The sequence below is a fragment of the Bos indicus genome, chromosome 11 (assembly GCF_029378745.1).
Source record: "Bos indicus isolate NIAB-ARS_2022 breed Sahiwal x Tharparkar chromosome 11, NIAB-ARS_B.indTharparkar_mat_pri_1.0, whole genome shotgun sequence".
In the NCBI taxonomy this organism is placed as follows: domain Eukaryota; kingdom Metazoa; phylum Chordata; class Mammalia; order Artiodactyla; family Bovidae; genus Bos; species Bos indicus.
In genome coordinates, this window is record NC_091770.1 from 102186675 (window position 1) to 102202687 (window position 16013).

Genomic DNA, 16013 nt, shown 5'->3' on the forward strand with positions numbered 1-16013 from the left:
GAAACTATCACAACGTTGTTAACTGGCTACACCCAGTACAAAAGAAATGGTACGGACCTAATTAGAAGCAGAAGGTATTAAGAAAGAAGCAGAAATGGTAGGGACCCAACAGAAGCAGAAGATATTAAGAGGTGGCAAGGATACACTCAAGAACTGTACTAAAAAAATCTTCACGACCCAGATAATCACGACGGTGTGATCACTCACCTAGAGCCAGACATCCTGGAATGGGAGGTCAAGTGGGCCTTAGGAAGCATCACTACGAACAAAGCTAGTGGAGGTGATGGAATTCCAGTGGAGCTATTTCAATTCCTGAAAGATGATGCTGTGAAAGTGCTGCACTCAATATGTCAGCAAATTTGGAAAACTCAGCAGTGGCCACAGGACTGGAAAAGGTCAGTTTTCATTCCAATCCCAAAGAAAGGCAATGCCAAAGAATGCTCAAACTACCGCACAATTGCACTCATCTCACACGCTAGTAAAATAATGCTCAAAAGTCTCCAAGCCAGGCTTCAGCAATATGTGAACCATGAACTTCCAGATGTTCAAGCTGGTTTTAGAAAAGACAGAGGAACCAGAGATCAAATTGCCAACATCCGCTGGATCATCGAAAAAGCAAGAGAGTTCCAGAAAAACATCTATTTCTGCTTTATTGACTATGCCAAAGCCTTTGACTGTGTGGATCACAATAAACAGTGGAAAATTCTTCAAGAGATGGGAATACCAGACCACCTGACCTGCCTCTTGAGAAACCTGTATGCAGGTCAGGAAGCAACAGTTAGAACTGGACATGGAACAACAGACTGGTTCCAAGTAGGAAAAGGAGTATGTCAAGGCTGTATATTGTCACTCTGCTTTTTTTTAACTTCTATGCAGAGTACATCATGAGAAACGCTGGGCTGGAGGAAACACAAGCTGGAATCAAGATTGCCGGGAGAAATATCAATAACCTCAGATATGCAGATGGTACCACCCTTATGGCAGAAAGTGAAGAAGAACTAAAGAGCCTCTTGATGAAAGTATAAGAGGAGAGTGAAAAAGTTGGCTTAAAGCTCAACATTCAGAAAACTAACATCATGGCATCCGGTCCCATCACTTCATGGGAAATAGATGGGGAAACAGTGGAAACAGTGGGTGACTTTATTTTTCTGGGCTCCAAAATCACTGCAGATGGTGACTGCAGCCATGAAATTAAAAGATGCTTACTCCTTGGAAGGAAAGTTATGACCAACCTAGATAGCATATTAAAAAGCAGAGACATTACTTTGCCAACAAAGGTCTGTCTAGTCAAGGCTATGGTTTTTCCAGTGGTCATGTATGGATGTGAGAGTTGGACTATAAAGAAAGCTGAGCGCTGAATAATTCATGCTTTTGAACTGTGGTGTTGGAGAAGACTCTTGAAAGTCCTTGGACTGCAAAGAGATCCAACCAGTCCATCCTAAAGATCAGTCCTGGGTGTTCATTGGAAGGACTGATGTTGAAGCTGAAACTCCTAATACTTTGGCCACCTGATGTGAAGAGCTGACTCATTTGAAAAGACCCTGATCCTGCGAAAGATTGAGGGCAGGAGGAGAAGGGCAAGACAGAAGATGAGATGGTTGGATGGCATCACTGACTCGATGGACATAGGTTGGGTGGGCTCCGGGAGTTGGTGATGGACAGGGAGGCCTGGCGTGCTGCGGTTCATGGGGTCGCAGAGTCGGACACGACTGAGCGACTGAACTGAATACAAAAGTAAAAAAAAAAAATAGTTCTCATGAAAACAGAATCTAACTGCCTTATTATATACATGAAGAAAGGAAGGTCCCTGACAAGTTATGCAGTTAGTTCCGCACGTCACTCTACACCCGGATGGTCCACCTCTTCATGATTTCTAGCACTCACTATAGCTCGGCTAAACAAAGAGGTCACAGGCAGGATTCACACACAAGACGTACACCATCATGTTACCTCTGCACCTTTTTGGAACAGGCCTGGGGATTCTCCTCTTGTGGCCTGGGTTTCGCACTTCCTTCAACCAAGGTACCTTCCAGGGAATCAAGAGGCGTGTCCTCAGAGCTCCTCCTGGGCACTGAAAAATCACCAGGCTCCACGGTGCTCTCAAGAGATCTTCGCTTCCTTTTCTTAGACTTTTTCTTGAGGCCGCTGGAATCCTGACTGCCTCCTGAAGTCTCGACCTCGTCGGCTACTCGGGATCCCTCCGAGTACACACTCTGGGCCCTCTCGGGCGCAGCCAAGGCCTCGAATTCTGGGGGATCTGGATGCTTCCTCTTCCTTTTCCTGGACTTGCTGTGACCCGCAGACATTGAGAGTTGCACGATTCCCTCTTCTTGGTCCACTTGAGGCTGCGGTTCCTGCTCCTGGGAGGCTGCCCTGGGCAGGGCGATGCTTGCACCCGGACTTTCCTGGACAGCATCCCAGGATTCAACTTCCCTCTGACGTTTTTTATGCTTTTTCTTCTTCTTCTTCTTCCGAACTTCACTGTGCAGCTCCTCGGACGTGTTTTCACGTGGCTTAGTACCTGAATGGGGTTCGTCTACTTCAGGCCGTTCTGTCGACTTCTGCTCCTTGCTCGCATCAACGTAAACGACGTCCACATCGCTTCTGAAAGGTGTGTTCTCAATATTTTCTTTATCCACCAGGATGTACGCAACACCTGTTTCCTCGTCGACTCCCGAAGCACTTTTTCTTCTCTTTTTCTTCTTTTTGGGTTTAGATGTGGCCATTTCAGTCTCATCGCAGATTTCTGATATCTTCAAAGGAGAAGAAACGAGACGCTGGCTGGCCTTTCTCTTTTTTTTACTCTTTGTTATGTCACACTGCTCGTTTGCCAGGGGGGCGGCTCTGAAACTCTCCTGGGAATGCCTCCGATGTCTGTCCTTATGTTTAGAATGCTTAGCCTTTTTCTTCACGAAAATGGGAGTTTGGGTTTCTAAGCTGCTTGATTCTCTTTCCATTTTACTCCTGTAGGGGAACTTAACAACACAGTCTATTTTTGCAGAGCATTTTATACATTAGCCTCAGAATAAAGAAAACAAAATCACAGAAAGATGAAATTGCATGACAAACGATAAGCCTGGAGTCATGATTATAAATGTCCTATTATTCTAAATGCACAGCAAGCTCACTATAATTCACTTGTCTGCTTCCATTGCCTTTATGATATAGGAAGAAAAACCAGTTAGCTGAGAACAACGCTCTGGCCCTGGAGAAGGGAATGGCAACACACCCAGTATCCTTGCCTGGGAAATCCCATGGACACAGGAGCCTGGTGGGCTATGGTCCATGGGTTTGCAAAGAGTCAGACTAAATAACAACCAAATATATTACATTTAAAACACAAAAAAACAGTTTCATGTATCTTTTCTGAATGGATATATATGTGGCAAAACTATAAACACAGTAAACTGGCAAATCAGGGATTAGGGACAAGTAGAGAGCCAGCTCGGAAAAGGCAATGGCACCCCACTCCAGCACTCTTGCCTGGAAACTCCCATGGACGAAGGAGCCTGATAGGCTGCAGTCCATGGGGTTGCTAAGAGTCAGACAGGACTGAGCGACTTCACGTTCACTTTTCACTTTCATGCATTGGAGAAGGAAATGGCAACCCACTCCAGTGTTCTTGCCTGGAGAATCCCAGGGACAGGGGAGCCTGGTGGGCTGCCGTCTATGGGGTCACACAGAGTCGGACACGACTGAAGCAACTTAGCAGCTTAGCAGAGAGCCAGCTTCTCTCATATCTGTAAATTTTTCTTTCTCTTCCTTTTTTTTTTTAGGCCACGCCCTATGACGGCATGTGGGATTTCAGTTCTGTAACCAGGGATCCACCCTTGTTCCCTGCAGTGGGAGTGCAGAGTCTTAACCACTGGACTGCCAGGAAAGTCCCTGCAGTCTTTTATTTCTTAACTGGAGTAATGAGTACAGGGGTGTTTGTTATATTTTTGTCTACGCTACTTGACTGCCTTAAATAGTTCACTTTATAAAGCAAGGGGCAGAACAAGGGCACAGGCTGCTTTCACTTGTGTTAAAAGCAAGCAAATGAAGGATATAAATGTACTAAGTATCTACAAAAGGGAAAGACAGAAAAGAAAGTTTTCCTGATTGCTTGGGCTTTGTCTATTCCCCAGACAATATACTTTCACAGCAAACTATTTCTCTTTTACAGCATTTAGCCCAGCTGTGGTTCACAGCGAGGACAGCAGGCAACCACTGACCTCAAGCTAAAAGATTACCTCTTTGAGAAAGAGGCTGAATGGGCCTTATTAGTGGTTCAAAGAGGAGTCCAAGTTCTGCAGTTAGTTGGAATGAAGTTTAATAAGGCCTCCAAGTCAGTTCTTATACAAAGCATGTGCACTCTGGAGGTTAAGTACAGGAATAGATATGTACTTCACAAAAGACATGGTTAAAAATATAATTTTACAAACATGTCTTCTCTCCTTGCTCTGTACTGCTTCTGGTTTCAATTTTTAAGACTTTACTTCTCTGTAAGTAGGAAGTATGTTTACAGGGTTCAAACATCAAAGTGACCTCTGCGTAGCCCTCCTTCTCACACCGAAGGTGCGTGAGTGCTAAGTCACTGTGCTTGTGTCCGGCTCTTTGTGACCCTCTGGACTGTAGCCCACCAGGCTGTTCCCTCCATGGGATTCTTCAGGCAAGAACACTGGATTGGATTGTTGTTCCCGCCTCCAGGGGATCTTCCCCACCCAGGAATCAAATCTCTTCTGTCTCTTGGCAGGCGGGGTTTTTATCACTGGCACCACCTAAGAAGCCCCTCTGTATTTTATGATCTGCATTTTGTGATTTTCAGTTAACAGATTCTGGAGACCTCTCTGTATCAATGGTCTTTCAATTCGGAATGCTACGCATATTTTCTACAGAAGGTACCTACTTTTTCCTAGGTAGTAAAGAAACTGTAAGAGTTGTGGGGCTTCCCTGGTGGTCCAGTGGTTAAGAGTCCCCGCTACCAATGCAGCGGACCTGAATTCAATCCCCAGTCCAGGAAGGTCCCACATGCTGCGGAGCGACTGGGTCTGCGCTCTAGAGCCCGTGCTCTGCTCTGCAACAAGAGAAGCCCCCCGATGAGAAGCCTGTGCACTGCACCCAAGAGCAGCCCCTGCTCGCCACAACTGGAGAACGTCCCTGCAGCAGCCAAATATTAAAAAAAAAAAAAGAACTGTGTAGCTGGAAGGTCTGGGAACGACAAACATGTGGACTGATCAGACTAAAAGCCAAATCCCCAGCCTCATGATTGTACCTGCAACGGAGGCACCAGGAGCTTTGGTGGAGGCCTCTCGTCCTGGCATCACTCAGACACATGGACACCCATCTCTGACTCTCTGAGACCTCAGCTGTAAGCAGTGTAACGGCTGCAACTCGATAGCCTGTTCAGAGAGGGCCCAGCGGGCTTTGGCTGTCTCCTCCACTACCAGAGCCCCAGCGTCTAGCAGTGCCTGGTTCACGGGAGGAATCCAATAAATACGTTTTGAGAATGAATTAATGCTTTCTCTTTGGTTGCTCTGGAACTGTTAAGAACAGTTGGAGGAAAAAACTCACAACTGGGCAGATGGGCACTGCTTTAAGCCCTTGGCTGCTGATGACAGCTGGGACCTGAGCAGTGACCAGCAACTGAGCCCTGTCTCTCTAGTTCTGTGCTGTCCAATACGGCAGCCACGAGCCACACGAGGCTGCTGAGTACTTAAACGTGGTTAGGCCAAACTGCATCTAAGCGTAAATACATACTGCATTTCAAAGACTTGGAACAGAGACAGAGAAAGAGCTCACCCATAACTGTTGTTTATTGCTTTCACGATGAAATGATGGTTTGGATATCGTTCAGTATGTGCATTCCTACTTCTCTTTCCTTTTTTTTTTTTTTAATGTAGCTATTAGCAAATTCTAAATGACACACGTGGCTTGTGTTCTTACGTTTTCTGAGAACAGCAGTGCTCCAGAAGGCTCACTTGCCTACTCTTCTTGAAATGGTTATTTCAAATCTCCCCAGGTGGCGCTAGTGGTAAAGAACCCACCTACCAGTGCAGGAGATATAGAAGATACCGGTTCGATCCCTGGGTTGGGAAGATCCCCTGGAGGAGGGCATGGCAACCCACTCCAGTATTCTTGCCTGGAGAATCCCATGGACAGAGGAGCCTGGCGGGGTACAGTCCATGGGGTTGCAAAGAGTTGGACACGACTGAAATGATTTAGCACACACGAATTTTGTAGCTCAACAAGCTACAATATTTCATCCTTCACTCTGACCTGAAGTAGATTAACTTGCCTCAGACCTCACAGCCTTACACACATTAGCTAAGAAATATGTTCCCCCAAATCTAACATGTTTGCCTGCATTTGCCCTGTTCTCCCCTCTTGCTGCTGCAAAGGAAGTGTTTCTTCTCCTGTCAGAGACCATTTCTTCCCTGTGTGCTGGATCCAACCTCCTCCTCCTCCTCCTCCTCCTCCTCCTCCTCAGAGAGACGGTGATCCATCAGCTAACCAGTCTCTCCCCTTCTGCCTCCTGCACTGGATCCCTTCTAGCAATGTCCAACAATCTTCAGACTATTTTCTAACTTAAAACACAAGGATGCCACTATCCTCCAATCCCAAAGTCCCATCTAGCTATTCTCTTTCCTCCCTTTCACAACAAAACTTCTTTTTTTTTTTTTGCCACACCACACAACTTGTGGGATCTTACTTCCCTGAAAGTGAAAGTCGCTCAGTCCCATCCAGCTCTTTTGACCCCATGGATTATACAGCCCATGGAATTCTCCAGGCCAGAATACTGGAGTGCGTAGCCTTTTTCCTTCTCCAGGGGATCTTCCCAACCCAGGAACTGAACCCAGGTCTCCCACATTGCATGTGGACTCTTTACCAGCTGAGCCACCCTGACCAGAGATCAAACCCGTGTCCCCTGTAGTGCAAGCATGGTGTCCTAACCACTGGACCACCAGAGAATTCTCTCGAGCTCTCTTAATAACAATGAACAGAGCAGATAATTCTTTTAAATATTCATTTACCTTCCATCCGTTTCTTTCTTTTTGGTAAATACCTTGTATGTTGCTCCTCCTGGTTTCTTGAACTTAGCACAACCTTTTATATATAGGGTCACTTCCCCACTAAAAACCTTTTTTTTTTTTAATGGCCTCTCCATTGTTCTTAAGACAGAATCCCAAATCCTTACACATCTACCATTCCCTTTATGATTTAGTCTGGTCCAAGACCACCTCTCCACCTCTCGTTTTTCTGTGGGTTTCAGACATCCTGTTTTCTTTATGTCCCCAGAATATACGATATGTTTATCAGGGGATTTACAAAAGCACCTCATTCTCCCAGGAATGCATTTCCCTCTGCGTTACCTTTCTGCGCTATAACTAGTCTTAAGTTTGAAAATCACTTCCTCTAATTCCTCCTGGGTCCCGCCTCCTCCTTACAGGGTTTCTCAACAATCCAGCTGTTTCCGGCACTTAGCTCTGGAGGGATGTAACCGGCCACCTAAGGGCTACGGTCTCCTCGTCCTGCTTGTTTCCTAAACGGTTCCCTGGATATGCATTTATCCCTATTTATACGCATTTATCCCTGTTTATGAGAAGGCAATGGCAACCCACTCCAGTACTCTTGCCTGGAAAATCCCATGGACGGAGGAGCCTGGTGGGCTGCAGTCCATGGGGTCGCGAAGAGTCGGGCACGACTGAGCGACTTCACTTTCACTTTTCACTTTCATGCATTGGAGAAGGAAATGGCAACCCACTCCTTGTTCACCCCAGGGACGGGGGAGCCTGGTGGGCTGCCGTCTATTGGGTCACACAGTGTCGGACACGACCGAAGCGACTTAGCAGCAGCAGCAGCATCCCTATTTATATGCATTTATCCCTATTTATATTCAGAATAGACCACTTCCTGTCTTGCAGGGATGTGCCCAAGCCTGGTCCCGGATTCCCTCTCCACTCTGGGGTTCCATGAAGACCCCGCTCGGCCCCGGGACGGGCATTCCGGGGCTGATAGGAAAAACAACAACAACAACAACAACGAAAGTTCCCGCGTGGAAGGGCCTGGAGCGGCTGCGAGAAAACAGGCACCACGTCCATCCCTGGGGACCTGGGTCCAACGCAGGCCTCTGGGGAGATGAAGACAAGCGGCCATAAACAGCTTGGTTCAGACACGATCACTGGGGGAAAAAAACCGGAACAACTGAAAAGCACTCTCACCTACGGGCCAAACGCGTCGTCCCCTTGCCTTCCAATCCGGAAGTGCCGGTGTCGTGGAAGCGGATATCGTCCTGCGTCACTTCCGGCCCGCCCTCCGGCAACGCGTTGCTATGACAGCATGCCGGCCTGCTCCGGGCTGTGATTCTTAGGCCTTTGTTTTCTGCAGGTTTTGTTTCCTACAGCGATCTTTGGGAGTTGGGTGCGTCAGGGGAGGGGCTTCCCAGGTGGCGCTCGTGGTAAAGAACCTGCGGGCCAATGCAGGAGATGTGAGAGACTCTAGAGACAAGGGTTCGATCCCTGGGTGGGGAAGATCCCCTGGAGGAAGGCATGGCCACCCACCAGTATTCTTGCCTGGAAAATTGCCATGGACAGAAGAGCCTGGCGGGATATGGTCCATAGGGTCTCACAGAGTCGGACACAACTGAAGTGACTTAGCATGCACGCACAGGGCAGGGGAGAAAGTGGGATGACAGAGCTCTTCCGTCGACTTGCTGGTTCATGCCTACACTGCCATGTATTCAACGGTTTTTTTTGCTGAGGTCCATCTACACTGAACTGTGGTGTTGGAAAAGACTCTTGAGAGTCCCTTGGACTGCAAGGAGATCAGCCCTGGGTGTTCTTTGGAAGGAATGATGCTAAAGCTGAAACTCCAGTACTTTGGCCACCTCATGCGAAGAGCTGACTCATTGGAAAACACTCTGATGCTGGGAGGGATTGGGGGCAGGAGAAGAAGGGGATGACAGAGGATGAGATGGCTGGATGGCATCACTGACTCGATGGATGTGAGTCTGAGTGAACTCCGGGAGTTGGTGATGGACAGGGAGGCCTGGCGTGCTGCAATTTATGGGGTCACAAAGAGTCGGAATCGACTGAACGACTGAACTGAATTGATCTACAGTCCAGGAGTGAACGAGAAGGTGAAGATTACCCGAGGAAGACAGAGAACAAGCAGATCAACCAAAATAATTTCAGATTACCCTCCAAGGAAAATAAAACAGGGCAATGTGATGGAGAACGACTGGGGTCAGTGAGTGCTAGGTTAGAAGACTGATGAGTGACCGTTGAGTTTGAAATGAAAAAAGTGAACAAAAATCGAGATGGTAGAGTGTTCCAGGCTGGGAACAGATCCGGAGGCCCTGAACTTGGTTGCTGGAGGAACTGAAAGAAGGCCAGGGCAGTGGGAGCACCGTGAAAGACAGGGGAGAGGTGGGAGGTGACCTCAGGGGTTGGCAGGGGTGAACTGGTGCAGGGTCTGATGCACGTTGAACTTCCGTGAAAGTTAGAGCTAGAAGAAGCCTCGAATATCTATTCCGATTCTTTGATTTCCACTGTGTCCCGAAGAATCATAGTTTATGATTAAAAGTAAAGTTTTAAGCAGATCATCAAGTCAAAGACAGAATGCATGCCACGCAAACTTTTTAGCCTTATTGCACAGTGAACATAATCACACCAGCGACGAGACTTCTCATTGAATCCTATAACAACCCGCTGTTGTAGGAATCTTTATTAGGTGATATCAGCCTTACCTTGGGGCTGAGAAAGCTAGTTCAGTTCAGTTCAGTCGCTCAGTCGTGTCCGACTCTTTGCGACCCCATGAATTGCAGCACGCCAGGCCTCCCTGTCACCATCTGCAGTCACCATCTGCAGTGATTTTGGAGCCCAAAAAAACAAAGTCTGACACTCTTCCACTGTTTCCCCATCTATTTCCCATGAAGTGATGGGACCAGATGCCATGATCTCAGTTTTCTGAATATTGAGTTTTAAGCCAACTTTTTCACTCTCCTCTTTCACTTTCATCAAGAGGCTTTTGAGTTCCTCTTCACTTTCTGCCATAAGGGTGGTGTCATCTGCATATCTGAGGTTATTGATATTTCTTCCGGCAATCAGGTAACTTGTCCCAGCGACTTATATTGCCCCCAGCTAGGATTAAAACCTGTGATCTTTCCATTACTCCAGGAGCCTACCCCTTGCTGTACTATTTGACCTTCTCTGTGTGAGCTTTGATTAAAAAATGAACAAGAGGGACTTCCTTCGTGGTCCAGTCGCTAAAACACTGCATTTCCAGTGCAGGGGGCTCTGGTTCCATCCTTAGTCAGGGAACTGGATCCCACACGCTGCAACTAAGAGTTCACATGCCAGCACCTAAAGATTCCACGTGCTGTAACTAAAGACTCCAGTGCCATGACTAAGACCTGGCACAGCCAAATAAATATTTTTTTAAGTGCATAATGTACATATATGTGAAAACCTGAAAGCAAAGACTAGAGAAACCATAAGCCTGCATCATACATACATAGGCCATGCTAAGTCACTTCAGTCGTGTCCGACTCTGTGCGATCCCATAGACGGCAGCCCACCAGGCTCCCCGTCCCTGGGAGTCTCCAGGCAAGAACAATGGAGTGGGTTGCCATTTCCTTCTCCAATGCATGAAAGTGAAAAGTGAAAGTGAAGTCGCTCAGTCGTATCTGACTCTTCGAAACCCCATGGACTGCAGCCCTCCAGGCTCCTCCATCACATGTCACCACTCAAAGGCTGCTCCAGGCCTCGGATGAGCAGTTGGAATTCTGGCTTGCTCTGGAAATGCAGTGCTGGTGTTGTCCACTGTTGGTGTGAAAGGCCTGAGTGCAGGTTTGTTGTCTGTGCAACTAACTCTGTGGTGAACCCCTTACCCAGAGCCTTGTAGACATTTGCACATTTAATGAAGGTGATCGTGATGAGTGAATGACCCCACAGAAGGCTGAAACTAGAAGGCAGACCAAACATCCAGGCTAGTGGTTCCCAAAACAGTGCAGCAGTTACTAGGGCAGCTCTTAAAGTACAGATTCCCAACTTTGCACATGGACTGCAGAGTGTGTTAGTCACTCACCCATGTCCGACTGTTTCCAACCCCATGGGCTAGCCATGTGTGGGCATGAATACTGGAGTGGGTTGCTATTCCCTTCTCCAGGGGATCTTCCTGACCCAGGGATGGAACACAAGTCTCCGGCATTGCAGTCAGATTCTTTACCCTCTGAGCTACCACTGTATCACATTAAAATCCATAGACATAATAGCATTCTATAAGAGAACGTCCTTACTCTTGGCAGATACATGTATTTAAGGTCAAATATGATACTGTCTCCCTGGAGGAGGGCACGGCAACCTGCTCCAGTATTCTTGTCCCACGGACAGAGGAGCCTGGTGGGCTACAGTTAGGTCTCAAAGAATTGGCCACAACTGAGCGACTTAGCACAAATGCATGATACTGTCTGCAGACATTTTCAAAATGATTCGGCAGTATGTGTGTGTGAAAGTAAACAGGGCAAATACTAAGGACCAGTGAATCTAGGCCTTGCAGATGGTGACCGAAGCCATGAAATTAGAAGACGCTTGCTCCTTGGAAGAAAAGCTATGACTAACCTAGACAGCATATTAAAATGTAGAGGCATTACTTTGCCGACAAAGGTCCATCTAGTCAAAGCTATGGTTTTTCCAGTAGTCACATATGGATGTGAGAGTTGGATCATAAATACAGCTGAGTGCCAAAGAATCGATGCTTTTGAACTGTGGTGTTGGAGAAGACTCTTGAGAGTCCCTTGGACTGCAAGGAGATCTAACCAGTCAATCCTAAAGGAAATCAGTGCTGAATATTCATTGGAAGGACTGATGCTGAAGCTGAAGCTCCAGTACTTTGGCTACCTGATGCGAAGAACCAATTCACTGGAAAAGACCCTGATGCTGGGCAAGATTGAAGGCAGGAGGAGAAAGGGACGACAGAGGACAAGATGGTTGTATGGCATCGCCGACTCAAAGGACACGAGTTTGAGCAAGCCCTGGAAGCTGATGATGGACAGGGAAGCCTGGAGCACTGCAGTCCATGGGGTCGCAAAGAATCGGGCATGACTGAGCGACTGGACTGGACTGAATGAATCTAGGTGAAGTCTACACAGACTTTCATTGCACTCTTCTTTCAAAGTTTCTGTAGCTTCGAACTTAAAAAAAAAAAGAAAAAATCCGAAGGGGAAGGAGTATTAAAATGCAGATTCCTAGATTCCATTTCCAGATATTCTGATTCAGTGAGTCTGTATTTTTCAACTTCTCTTTATTCTGTTGCGCAAAGTTGAGTACCATTGATTTCATTCAGCTCTAGACTTTCCTCACTACCCATTTCACAGAAGAAAACAGAAGACTCAGGAAGACGACTAATCTAAGATTAGCAGTAACATCAGTCCTAGAATGCCAATTTCTATTTCATCCTGAAACGCATAGCAGCCTGCCCTGGGTGTGTGTGTGTGTGTGTGTGTGTGTGTGTGTGTGTGTGTGTGGCGAGGGAACGGCGCGGGGGGGTGGGATGGAGACGGGGGAGGGGCGCTGGGAAAAATGGGAAGGGGTGGAGAGCGGAGGGGAGTGTTTTAACTTGGAAATCAGGTGTAAATGGTCCTCTAGAAATCCGTCGCTTTTAAAATCTGTGTAGACTTCAGCTAGATCCGTAGCCCTGTGGTGATTCCTGAGTTTTCCTCGAGTAAGAAAACTCCGAAACAGGTCCAATTAGGTGGCCGCCAGTAAGTTTCCTGTAAGTCAATCCACCTGCTCCTTTCCAGCGCCGTTGGCGTCCCGTCGCCACGGAGACGGGCGGTTCCATTTTTTCTTAAGGGGTGATCATGATTTTCTCCCCTTTTCAAATCCACAGCGAGGCTCCCAGAAGACCCTTTCATAAACGTACAGAGAGGTTTTTGTAGGTTTTAGCTCTCCTCGCAAGGAGGCGGGGGAGTGTGAGGTGGGCACGCCTCCCTCCGGATGGAGCCCGGCATCCGAGCCCCCCCCGGGGTCCAGGTGGTGCGTCCCGGGACTGGGGGCTCACCCGCTCTGAGCTCCGCGGCTGCCCGCCCCCAAGCTGGGAAGCGCGCTGAATCCAGCCGGCAGGCGGACTCGCGGCGACCCCCCAGGATGCCAGAGGCTAGGAACTCCTGCCAGGACCTCACGCGATGGAAGAAGAAGAAGCCGCCGGTCCGCCGCACGGTCAGCCAGATCTGCCCACCCCCGCGGCGGCCCCTGACCGTGGCCGACATCCGGCCGGGCATGGAGAATGAGAGGCTGGGGGTCGTGCGGGATTCCATGTTTCAGAACCCGCTCATCGTCAAGGTGAGGCCCTCCCCACACCCACTGGCCCCTTTGCGCTCGTCCCCTCACTGGGCATCCGCGGGGCCGCGGGTTTCTACCTGTTCTGCCCGGGTCCCACCCCTCCCGCCCGAGCGCGGCGTTGGAAGCTCCAGCTCTGGTCCAGACAGACCTGGACCCCTCCCCCCTCCACGTCCTCCGGCCTTGGTGCGGTCAGTGGCAGGCCGCGTAGTCTCGCTGAGCCTTAGTTTCCTCATCCTCAAAGTGGGTCGAGAATGGAACTCTTTCAAGGGAGTGATCTCAAGGGAGTGATCGTGCAGATCGCATAAGGTAATCAATCCCTGCAGGACCGCCGACACGCGCGCGGTAAGCCCTCCACGTTGGCGGCTGTTTGCATATGTATTCGCCCGGAATGAACCCAAGGGGTGACAGACTGGTTGTCCTTACCACCTGCCAGCCCTCCCAGGGTGCAGGCCGCCTCCCTCAATTCTTCTGCACGCCGGGGCTGCTGTTATGTACGAGGGTTCTGTATCTATCCTGAAAGTATCACTTCCGTGTTAATTTCCACCCGGTCATACTCTTATGCAAAATTACGACCCGACGCATCGTCCCCACACCCACCACCAAAAAGCGCAGAACTCTCTGCGATGGGGGGCCCACAGGCACCGGCGAGAGGGAGGCGCAGTTTCCAAAGAGTTCGCCTCCCCTTTGATCGCAAGCCCGCTCGCGTTAGTCAAGTTTCCAGGCTAGTGATAACCCAACGCCGTGGCATCCACGCGCCTTCCCGGGATGAGGGCGCCAGGAAAGTCAAGTTGAAGTTTGGCGCTAGGAAAGCAGGTCATGCAATTTTACCTTGCGCCACTGGAGGGCAGTGTGCCTTTAAAAATGTGCGCAGCTCCCCAGTCGCTGGAGGTGGAAGGCGCAGGTAATAACCGTGGATTCAGTAGCAATTATTTATCTGAACGCCAGGAGCTGCTCAGAGCTCAGACGTTTTGGTTGTTGTTTGTTTGTTTGTTTTTGGTACAGGGAACCTAGGCTATCTTAACATCGTAGTAAGATGAGCTGAGTTAATTGGCTCCTTTGAAAACCTTGACTTTCTCCTCTTGCCTTCTTCAAACTATTGTTATGTTCCTGGGCCAGCAGCTGGGAGAAGCTGGCTTGTTTCACTGGGCACTCTTCCATCTAATATGCTCCCCTTTTTTGGCCACCCAAAGTGGAGCAAAGTTCTTCACCTGTTTCTAGGTGAGAATAGCCATTCTCAGAGGACAGGTGCCTCCCACAGATGGGATCAAGATCAGACATTCTGGGATCAAGAGGACATCAACATCCCTGCCTCTGATCATTGCTTTTACTCAAGCAGTTACTGATGGGCCAACACCTTCCTACTTCAGTACAAAATGGACAGACAACACAATGGAGTTATTCTCCATGGCGAATGAATAGTGTGTGATACCCATCCCAAGCTACCATATAGACATAAAGACACATATACAATATAGGTAGATGTGTAGATATACAGGTGGCGCTGTGCTGAAGAGTCCGCCTGACAATGCAGGTAGATGCAGGAAACACAGGTGCAGTCCCTGGATTGGGAAGGTCCCCTGGAGGAGGGCATGGCGGTCTACTCCAGTATTCTTGCCTGGAGAATTTCATGGGCGGAAGAGACTGGCAGGCTACAGTCTACAGGGTCACAAAGAGTCGGACACGACTGAAATGACTTAGCATGCACACACATACATATTATACACGTATGTTTTGCATATGTGTGCGCACATGTATGTATGTACAATATACATGTGTATGTATATTGTGTCATACATACATGTGTATGTATATAATGAGCTTCCCAGGTGGCTCAGTGACAGAGAATCCACCTACCAAGCAGGAGACAAAGGTTCCCTCCCTAGGAATGAAGGAAGATCCCCTGGAGAAGGAAATGGCAGCCCACTCCAGTATTCTTGCCTGGGACATCCCATGGACAGAGGAGCCTGGCAGGCTACAGTCCATGGGATTGCAAAAAAGTCAGACACAGCTTAGCAACTAAACAACAGCAACAAACATGTATAATATACATCTATAGGTAAAAATTCCTGTGCCTTTTCCCTTTTGCTTGTACTGCGTATCAAGAAGGACAGCATTTGGCCTCTGGATGGCGCTAGCTGCACAGCTTCCAGACATTCAGTCCTATTTCCTGAAGCTGAACTTTGGGTTGGAAAATGTACAGGAGTCACTGGCCTACGTGTGGGGGTTCTGTCTTCAGGGCCTGAGACACAGAGCCAGCAGGGACGGGGCTTGAGCGGCAGGGGGCGTCCTGGTGACTGTGCCCAGCTTGTCTCGTTGGGGCAGCTGGACTTCTTTCTTTCCTCCCTCCAGTTTTTTTTTTTAAACGTCATTTTTTTTTTAATTTTATATTTTATTTTTTTAACTTTACAATATTGTATTGGTTTTGCCATATATCAACATGAATCCGCCACCGGTATACATGTGTTCCCCATCCTGAACCCTCCTCCCTCCTCCCTCCTCGTACCATCCCACTGGGTCGTCCCAGTGCACCAGCCCCAAGCATCCAGTATCGTGCATCGAACCTGGACTGGCAACTCGTTTCATATATGCTCCCTCCAGTTTTTTATGGGCCCTAAGGTACTGACAGAGGGTGAGATGGCTGGATGGCATCACTGACTCTATGGACATGAGTATGAGTAAACTCTGGGAGTT

At 48.4% G+C, this 16013-nt stretch overlaps 2 protein-coding genes across 6 annotated transcripts in view; one reads left to right on the forward strand and one right to left on the reverse strand.

Annotated features, from left to right (window-relative positions):
- The window catches only part of TTF1 (transcription termination factor 1), a 28957-nt gene extending 20653 nt beyond the window's left edge, over positions 1-8304 (reverse strand). For 2 of the 3 annotated variants that reach the window (XR_002181840.2, XM_019971052.2), the window contains exons 1-2: positions 8202-8304; positions 1951-2975 (exon numbers count right to left, since the gene is read on the reverse strand). Coding sequence is in view for 2 of the 3 variants with exons in the window: in XM_019971052.2 (XP_019826611.2) it covers positions 1951-2957 (1007 nt within the window). In the remaining variant the exon portion in view is untranslated. The other variant, XM_070799494.1, reaches the window with a different exon arrangement.
- Positions 8305-13000: 4696 nt separating this feature from the next.
- CFAP77 (cilia and flagella associated protein 77) overlaps positions 13001-16013 on the forward strand; it is a 152071-nt gene continuing 149058 nt past the window's right edge. Inside the window, exon 1 of one of the 3 annotated variants that reach the window (XM_070799496.1) lies at positions 13001-13322. In XM_070799496.1, coding sequence (XP_070655597.1) covers positions 13128-13322 — 195 coding nt within the window. In that variant the 5' untranslated portion in view covers positions 13001-13127. The remainder of the gene's footprint in view (positions 13323-16013) is intronic. The other 2 variants (XM_019971055.2, XM_019971054.2) reach the window with 2 other exon arrangements.